Below are 9,173 nucleotides of genomic sequence, written 5' to 3'. Positions count from 1 at the left end.
TAGGTAAGTACCATGTGTTTGAATGTCCGTTTCTATTTTTCAGTACACAGGTAGTTTTGGCCAGACATTTTTCAAGTGGGGCAGGTACCTCTCTCTCTTGTCAAGCTATCTGTGTATTAAAATTGTTTCCAGATTTGAGTTATAAGATGATACAGACAAGCTGATATCTTCATATAACATTTTTAACAAAGCTATATACCATTTTAGATTTGCCACTGCATGAGGCAATCGGGATGCCTTCTCTTTCCCCTACTATGACCGGGGTAATTACTAAAATTGGAAATAAATGTACAGATAAAACATAAAGCATGACCAACATGCATGTGTTTCTTCGATTGTCTTTGTGGTGTAAAAAACTTTTGAATGGCTTGTAGGGAAATATTGCAAGGTGGTTGAAGAAGGAAGGAGACAAAGTTTCACCTGGGGAAGTTCTTTGCGAAGTGGAAACCGTAAGTTTTGTTTCTTGTCATTCACACCCAGGGCACAACTTGTGCTGCTAGCTAATTGTCGAGCACATGTGTGGTCACCAGGATAAAGCTACCGTGGAGATGGAATGCATGGAGGAAGGCTATCTTGCTAAGATAGTTTGTGGAGATGGCGCAAAAGAGATTAAAGTCGGCGAGGTACATATATGTATCATAAAGGAAATCCATATAGATAGAAGCTTCAGTGGTTCTTCAATTGGTTGCAGGTTTAAGTACAGAAAACCATATTAAGTATTGTTCTTTAGATGTGTTAAACATGTACTAATTGGTTGGCTATTGTGAGAAAAAAGATCATTCATCCGGTAAATAAATAAAAGGATAGTTCAGTGTCTATGTCAGCTGAAGTATAGCTGGATTACTACATTTATTTATCAATATGTTTTTGCTGTTGCTCACTTCCCTTGTAGGTTTTCTATATCATGTGCTTTGTGTTGTTTTTCAGACCTCAATGGCACTCTCTACCTGGCCAGTGGCATTGTTCAAGAGAAAAAATTCTAATTTTTTTTAATGTAAAATATGTTCCCAGAATTTGAAAAGTATTTGTAAGATTCAATGAAATATTCATAACATTTATAAAATGTTCACAGATTCAAGAAAACATCCATGACATATAAAAATGTCCATACAAATTTAAATATTACATGTATCACCTATAAAATATTTTTGAAAAAATTAAAAAATGTCAACACTCATATGAAAAAACTTTTAACCCATATCTAATAAATGTTCAACATGTACTTGAAAAGGTTTTTATGGAATGTGAAATTTTGTTCACCCAATTTTAAGAAAAAATCTCATGACATATTAAAAACTATATATATATATATATATATATACTAAAACTGGGTGAATAAAAAAATATTAATTTGAAAAGGTTTTGCGTAGGAATTTTTCACATCCTTTTTTGTTTGCGATAGCTTAGTTTCATGTCCAGATTTCTTTATTTTCTTTCATTTTTTGAATTTACCTCTTTATTTTTATTTCCCATTTTTATTTTAAATTATTTTTCTTTTTTCTCTACTGTTGTCTTTTTTTCTTCTGTTTTTCCATTTCCTTTTGTACTCTCAATTTTTCCACAAGTACACAAAACAAATTATGATATATCCACATTTTTTGGAATACGTCAATTATTTTGTCTTAATATGAAACAACAATTTTCATGTATTAAAAATGTTCTTCGTGTTTAAAAAAATGTTCCTAGTGGTTGTAAAAAATGTTTGTTGTGTACTTCAAAAATGTTGATTACACATTTAATAAATGTTCATACTTTTTGAACAATGTTTATCATGTATTAATTTGGTTTGCCATCAATCAAGAAACTATTCATCATGTATATAAAAATGTTCACCCTTTTTAAAAAATATTGATAGTTTGTTTTAAAATGATCATCGTGTAGATCAATTCGACCTTCTGCAATGTACCAGAACAAGGATGTAGATGAGATCACGAAGAGGTGGCAGCAAAATACACGATAAAAATGCAGGAAAGTTTTTTTTTTGATATATACCCTATCGGGCATTGTCAGTTGTTTGGGAAGCCATGGTGGGCCCAAGCACCCACCTAGGCGCTCTAGTGTTCTACGCGTTTGCCCCCTGTGGCACCCCAGTTTGCTTTTGTTCACAATAGATCTATGGTGACTTGAAACTTATCCTTGTATTTTTTCGTTAGTCGAAGATACTTATTTCCCCTTAAAATAGAAACCAGATAACAGAAACTGCTCGTTACACTTTATTCATATTTTGACCCAAATAAACTTTAAAATTTTGTAGAAACGATGATAACTAACATGAACAATAGAAAAAAATATCAGCAAACTTAAGAAGGGCAAGAGCAGACAAGTGGTTCACAATATATCTTCCACATCGACATGATCACCCTAGATTGAGAATGGTTGATAAACATGCAACGCAAACTTGCCAAGCTTCTCGAAATGTTGGGAAATTTACACATTTGACTTTAAGGTTATAAGATTTACCATAAGTCTGCAGCGACTCGGGAGAAGAGGCACCTCGAGCAGGATGAGGCGGCGCAGTAATGACGCTGGTAGCGGGTGTGGATATAGGGGTGGTGGGTCGCCGACGTTGAAGAAGTGGTGTTTAGTGGGATGACCGGCGGTGCGGCGACTTCGTAGAAGAGGTGGCTCGAGCAGAATGAGGTGGTGTGTTGTGATGCCGACTGTGGGTGGTGGATACAAGGTAGGCGGGTCACCAACTCGGGAGAAGTAGGGTTTACAAGGATGGCCGATGTTGTGGCGACTAGGCAATAGAGTCGGCAGATAAATCATAGCCGAATAGGGAGAGTAGAAGATAGAATAAGCAAGAGGAAGCAATGTGCAATTTAGACATCATTCAATATAATGTTTATCAATAACAACAACTTTAGATCAGGACTAACTGACAAAAGTTAATTATAACTGGTTAATTAACTCTCGCCACATCACATTCAATAGTCTAAAAAAATGGTTTGCCTTTTTAGGAATGGAGTAGGTTAATTCTGGGGTCTCATTGCGAGCAAGCAAAGTAAAGCCAATACCAGACCGGTGAACTGCATTCATGCGCTGCTGCACATCTTCAAACAATAAGAATGGTATTGTACAATACTAAATCGATTTACCAGATGCCTGGTTTTGATGGTGTTAATCACGTCGACACTATTACTGGAAATGATTATTCCTTTTTATTAAGTCAAGGGTCTACTCCAGCTTCATCCACTACCAAAATTTAAGAGTTTTTTTACTCTACCGACATACCAACCTAAGCAATTTAAGAGGTTTATACTTTGATTAATTTAAGAGTTTTTATTAATTTATAAGAGGAAGGGATGGAGGGAGTTGGGGCGTACCAATGTACAATCCCCAACTCTCCTTTAATACTTACTAGCAAAGGTGCCCGTGCGTTGCAACGGGAAACAAATATCCTCACATCCTCCTACTCAAAGAACACATCATGCAATGTGTGCGGATCAATTTTTGTAGATGTGGTACAAATAAAATAACTTCTGAGATTTCTCGAGTGCGCAAGCGACACGCTTTTTCTCTTTTAGAATGAGCCCACACAGAAATTTGAGTTCACACGGATGTTGCTTATATCTCCAATTGCCCATGAGTGAAGTGTTTAAGCGGCAAATCGTATCGTATTCTTCATACTACTGAAGAAGTCCAGTGCAAAAACGTGAGAGGTGAACTATAGTAGGGAAAATTCAACGGCGATAGAGAGGACGGGCGCGCGTGCTCCTGGTACGTGGACCAATAGGACAGGACCGAAACAATGGGCCTCTTCCGGGTGGACGTATACGCTACAGACGAGAATAGTGCGATACGTACGAGGCGACGTCCACGGCGCACGGTAACGACGGCGCATGTGGAGTGTACCGTTGGTACATAATATGAATCGCGGTACGTGACGGAGATGGACACAAGTTCCCTCCAGACAACGGCCTACACATAGCAGAGGAAAATAAATGCCAGCTCGGGGCCACCACAAAGGCCGAGCCCCCAACCCCTACCCCGGCCCTTCATTTCGACTGATCTACATCGCCATCAGCAAAGACGAGAGGTCATGGCGACGGCGGAGGAGGTCGGCAATGGACTGGAGTTCTTATCAGATCTGGTGGATAGGTATGGTTGCTAGTTAATCCTGTGGACGTACTTACTCTAAATCTTTTGCGGCAACTACTCAAGGATGCGTGGGGCGATTTGCAGGTTCTCCTTGCTGGATCTTGCATCAATCGATTTCAATCCAGCGGGTGAACTGGATACTTGTTTTACACAGTCAGCTGTTGAATCGAGCATGGGAGATATTGGCGACGCTCCGCTTACAATCCAGGTCGCTGAGAACAACGGCTGCGAGGAACTGAGCTTGTCGGCGGCCGATTCACAACAATCAACAAGAAAAGATGACCGTCGGGCCCCTGGGTGGACAAAAAGGTACCCCTCTGTTCGTCTTGTTCAGTCCGAACTTAGAAAACAAGTAGGCCGAAACATATCTGAAAGTATATTGATGGTCATAATTTTGTAGCTGTTCATGGTCAACTATGAAGCTAGTACGCTAAAGATTTGTCCGAACATTTTAGATCTCTGACATAGCTGTTCATGGTCAACTATAATACTGTAAAAATGTATTTGCAAGGGTCTCCACATACCTGACGAAAAAGAAGGCAAACATCAGTTTGTCTCTGTACATACTCGACTCTGAAGCTAGTATTGTATCACATACCTGAATAATTTAAAATCTCCAAATGTATTGATGTATTACATGTTGCTCACGTGTTAAATTTGCATTCTTTAGTAAAAGGAAGGCAACCCTTTACCCTCAAGATTGATTCAGTATTAATGATGCAGGGTTCATATTGGGCGAGCCCCTCTCGAGCGTCCACCTTGTGCTGGAAGAGTATGTGCCCTTGAGAAAACATTAAGAGGATATGCGGAAAAGAGAACAAATACCGTTGTAGTACCAGCTGTTGGATACAACTTCGGTTCATTGGGGGAGGCGTACGACTTCTATAACCTATATAACCTATATTCGTGGGAAATTGGATTGGGAATAAGATACGGAAAAAGTAGGCTCAACGTCGAGAGAACCAAATGTATGCAAGAGATAGTATCTGGATGCTCGGTGAGTTCAAAATAGATTTATTATCCAGTTTGCTGCAATGGTTTCGTGAAAATGCACTGAACAATTTAAAAGGATATGTGCCAGCAAGCTGCCCCATGCACATATGAAGGCAATACATGAGGTTTCTTTTCGATGGAGAGGCGAATGATAACTATGAAGAGCGACGAACAAAGATAGTACGGCAAATATTAGGCGCCTTCTCCCCCCGCGTCGTCTCCTCCGAGGCGACCCGGGGGCAACCCTAGCCGCCACAGCCGCGCCCCCTCCTCCCCCCTTCCTCTCCGCCGCCGCCTGAGGTGTGCTCCGGCGCGCGCGCTCGACACCGATGAAGGTGGCGGCGGGGATTCGGCGGGTGCTCGTCTCGGGCAGGGCCTCGGCACGCGGGGCGGCGGCCCCGGCAGGTGAGGGTGGGGTGGTCCTGGCGGCGGGCCGCCCTGCCGGTGCGAGCTAGGCGCCTCCTCGGTCTTGCGGGTGACGAGGTGGCGGTGGTCGACGGTCGCAGGTGTGCATCCCTCCCCGCAGGTATGCCACTGATGAAGTCCATCCCCTCCGCCCCGATCTGCTCCTTCCTTGGCCAGATCTGGGTCCTGGTGGCTTAGGCCGCTGCTCTCGGTTGTTGGCTGCGCGGATCTCGTCGGGCGGGGCTGGATCCGAGGGAAACCCCTGGCCGGCGCGGCGGTCACACCAAAGGCGACGCCTTGGGCGCCGTTCCCCCCCTTGGAGGCTGTGGTGTGGATCCTCCCCCCTCCTTCCGCCCCCTCCTAGGTGAAAGCCTAGGTCCCCTGCTTCGGGCGGCGACGGCATGTCCGTGTCGTGTTCCTTCTTGGAGGCACCGTCCGGGGATTGCAGGGGCGGAGAGAGAGTTTGGTTGTGGATGTGATGGTGGCGGGAGTCAGCTTGGTTTCTTCATAGGTTGCTGCTGGAGGGTCCCTGACGAGGTCGCCGGTGGGTCGACGCCCACGAGCCTGGGCAAGAGGGGATCGGGTTCCCCTCTTCGGCGACAACGATATACCTTTGGGTGGGAGCATTGTGCTCCGGGAATCCAGCGCTGGCCTTTGATCTACTTTTCGCTGCTTCCCTTGCTTCTGCGAATGTGGGTTCCCCTCTTCGGCGACAACGATATACCTTTGGGTGGGAGCATTGTGCTCCGGGAATCCAGCGCTGGCCTTTGATCTACTTTTCGCTGCTTCCCTTGCTTCTGCGAATGTGGCCGACAGCTCTCGCCCTTTGGTGCGGCTGAGCCGCAGACGACGATGGTGCTTGTTTGTAGTGTGCCATGGGCTTGTGTCCTGCTCTAGTCTCTTCTCCTTGCAGCTTGGAGGCCATCCATTTGGGTTCTGGGGTGAACCGAGCCGCCGTCTGCCGGTACGGCATCCTTCGAGCCAGGATGAAGGGGTAGGGGCCCTTTGCAGAGGCAGTAATAGGTGGTGGTCTGGTCCATGGCTGGTTCCGAGGGTGGCTGTGATCACGAAGCTTGCGCGGCGGTGCATTCCTCCCAAGACCCTAGTTTTGTTCTGTTGGTGTAGGTCGTCCAGTAGGGTGTTGGTAGCAGCGTCAATTTGTTGCTGCCTTGAGTTGTTTTGCTTGAGTACCTTGTATCCGTCGCTCGGTTCCCTTTTCTTTGCGTTGTAAGCGGTTGTCCTTGTAATCCTGGCCGGTTGATGGCTTTGTTAATTCAAAGCCGGGCTCTTCTTGAGCCTTCGTTCCAAAAAAAAAACGAACAAAGATAGTGAGTTGCTTCGTTACTGCATTTAATATTAGTACTTGTAATTTAAGCTTTACGAATCTTGCTAGAAACTAACAAAGAAAATTTTTATGTACAAGGTGAACACACCACTGGAGTTCCACGCTAGCAGGATCTACACTCGAGCTATGTTTGAGAATTTTGGTGAGGTCCTGTATGAAGCAGGACAATACAGGGTAGAAGTTAAAAATGGTTCGAAATATTACTTACACCGGTACCACCCAGAGAGATACGAGAAGTAGTGTAGAGTACTGTACATACTACATAGTGCATGTTGTCGCTGAGGATGAAGAACTCTCATGTGAATGTGGTAACTTCAAGCGCACATGACTGTATGCTGCCGTTCAGTTAAGGTACAGAATCACCATATTGAGACAAAAATTGTAGGATCAGTGTTCAGGCTTGCTTCAAAAAACCGTATATACTCAACAATTTAAAATTGCATTGCAGGTTCTTGATTTCTTGGGTATAGACAAAATTCCATCAAAGCATATCCTCAAAAGGTGGACAAAAGATGCAAGAGATATACTTCCAACCCACTTGTCACACCTACAAAGAGACAAGATTTCAGCAGACATTCAAATTTTTATACACATGCTTTAGAGGTTGTAAAACTTGGTGATGCAAATCCAATTGCATATGATTGTGCGATGGAACTCTTAGGGCAGCAATGGATAAACTAACATATTTAGCTGCTGAGCATGATGGTTTGGGTTTGCAACACATGATTGAAATGAAGAAGACAAAAGGTACAGAACTGACTCTCTTCCAAGGAGCACAACATGGACACATGAGCGATGATGAAGGTAGCGCCGTCAAATATTTCATTGGATTATCAGCTCCAGAACAAAAACACAAGGCCGGTCGACCAACAAACATCAGAGACAAGCCTCCATATGATGACCGATCTGCAAAGAGCAAAAAAAAAATAAGGTCACATCATAAGTTGATACAGGTATTGGATGCAGTACAAGCAAACGAACACGGTTCTACACTATATGCCGTGGCCCTGGTCACAAGAGCACAACGTGTCCCCTAAGAGGGGACACTCCTCAAAAGAAAAGGAAAGAATCAAAATGCTCAATCTGCGGAGTGGGAGGGCATCGAAAGAACACCTGCACATGGAAAGCAACCTACTCATGATCCTGTTATCGAACCATGAGTAATCTATACAAGCAGCTAGCATATTTACCCTGTATCCTGACTGCTCCCTACCATGCACCTGAAATACTTATGTACTGTCATCTTAGTAATATGTATTTGCGTGAGCCCCTGAGCTGTCTAGATGTGTTGTTTAAAACTATTTCATGCTTCATGGTCCTGTAACAAATATCTCAGATTAATCTCCATGTGCTACTGATGACATATTCATCTACTATCCATTACATACACATATGCCTCCATTTTTAATTCCTGTTTTAATGGTAAAATCCCCTGAAATGTCGCCCTGTCATTCATCTATGCAAGTACCAATCATTTCAAATATTGCTGGATTTTCGCTATTTTCGCCTTGTATCCTGAAAGCTCACTTGCAGTGCCTGATAGCTAAATTATGTTCTGTATTTGTCGGATGCCCTGAATTATGCGGATGTACTGTTGAAATGTAATTTTAAAGGTAATGTAACAAAAAAATTCAGATTAATCCTTGTATGCCAATCATGACATAACCAGCTGCTACTCCCTGGACTCACTAACTTATCTTATTTTTCCCTGGTGTTTTTTCCTGGAAGAAATAAGCAGTTAGAGACGGAGAGGCTGATTCGGTCCGATAATAAATGGGCTAGCTGGCCCGCACAAGCACCGCTCCCCACCATAAACGGGATCAACTGCGCGCTGTTACCCCTGTTGCTGTTCCACTGGTACACCTTGGCACATAACCAATCCTCGCATCAGGGCCAAACGCCCGTTTAACCCCACCTCCGTTACGTACGTATGCTAAGGGCATGTACAATAGTGCTATCTTAGGAGTGTCACATAGGATAAATGATGAGGTGAAGGAGAGAGAACTCGTAAGAAAAGGCTTGTCTTCTCTTATTTAAGATAAGACAAGAGATGATCTCTTAGCACAATTTGTCTCACCAAGTTTTAAGGAATTGCTAGTTATTGAAGATAAGGCTAAGATATAACCCATTGTAGACATATTTTTTTTGTCATCTCTAAATTACATGCAAGACTTAAGATAAGACTGTCTTGTCAACTATTGTACATGCCCTAATTCGTAACTCCATGTATGCCCTGCATGCCCCACCAGGAAACATATAATATAGAGTATAACCCGCATCCCTATGCCAGGTTCCATGGTGGGAGATAACAGGAGCGTGCGCGCTCGTC

At 43.4% G+C, this 9,173-nt stretch overlaps 1 protein-coding gene across 1 annotated transcript; it reads left to right on the top strand.

Moving 5' to 3' along the window:
- The first annotated feature begins 3,941 nt into the window (after nucleotides 1–3,941).
- LOC123150547 (uncharacterized) lies at nucleotides 3,942–8,235 on the top strand. Its single transcript, XM_044570387.1, has 5 exons — nucleotides 3,942–4,101; nucleotides 4,186–4,410; nucleotides 4,825–5,098; nucleotides 6,923–7,195; nucleotides 7,293–8,235. Exons 1-4 carry the CDS (start codon nucleotides 4,043–4,045, stop codon nucleotides 7,082–7,084), a joined length of 720 nt encoding a protein of 239 aa, XP_044426322.1. The 5' UTR covers nucleotides 3,942–4,042; the 3' UTR covers nucleotides 7,085–7,195; nucleotides 7,293–8,235.
- The last annotated feature ends 938 nt before the right edge of the window (nucleotides 8,236–9,173 follow it).

Source organism: Triticum aestivum, chromosome 7A (genome assembly GCF_018294505.1).
Source record: "Triticum aestivum cultivar Chinese Spring chromosome 7A, IWGSC CS RefSeq v2.1, whole genome shotgun sequence".
NCBI classification, from domain to species: Eukaryota; Viridiplantae; Streptophyta; class Magnoliopsida; order Poales; family Poaceae; genus Triticum; species Triticum aestivum.
This window is presented reverse-complemented; position numbering and strand designations above follow the sequence as displayed.

Excerpts from the sequence above, each read along its gene's own strand:
- LOC123150547 (XM_044570387.1), top strand. The coding sequence starts at position 4,043 with ATGGCGACGGCGGAGGAGGTCGGCAATGGACTGGAGTTCTTATCAGAT. Across the intron at positions 4,102-4,185 it reads TTATCAGATCTGGTGGATAG|GTTCTCCTTGCTGGATCTTG; the intron begins GTATGGTTGCTA and ends GGCGATTTGCAG. Across the intron at positions 5,099-6,922 it reads AGATAGTATCTGGATGCTCG|GTGAACACACCACTGGAGTT; the intron begins GTGAGTTCAAAA and ends TTTATGTACAAG.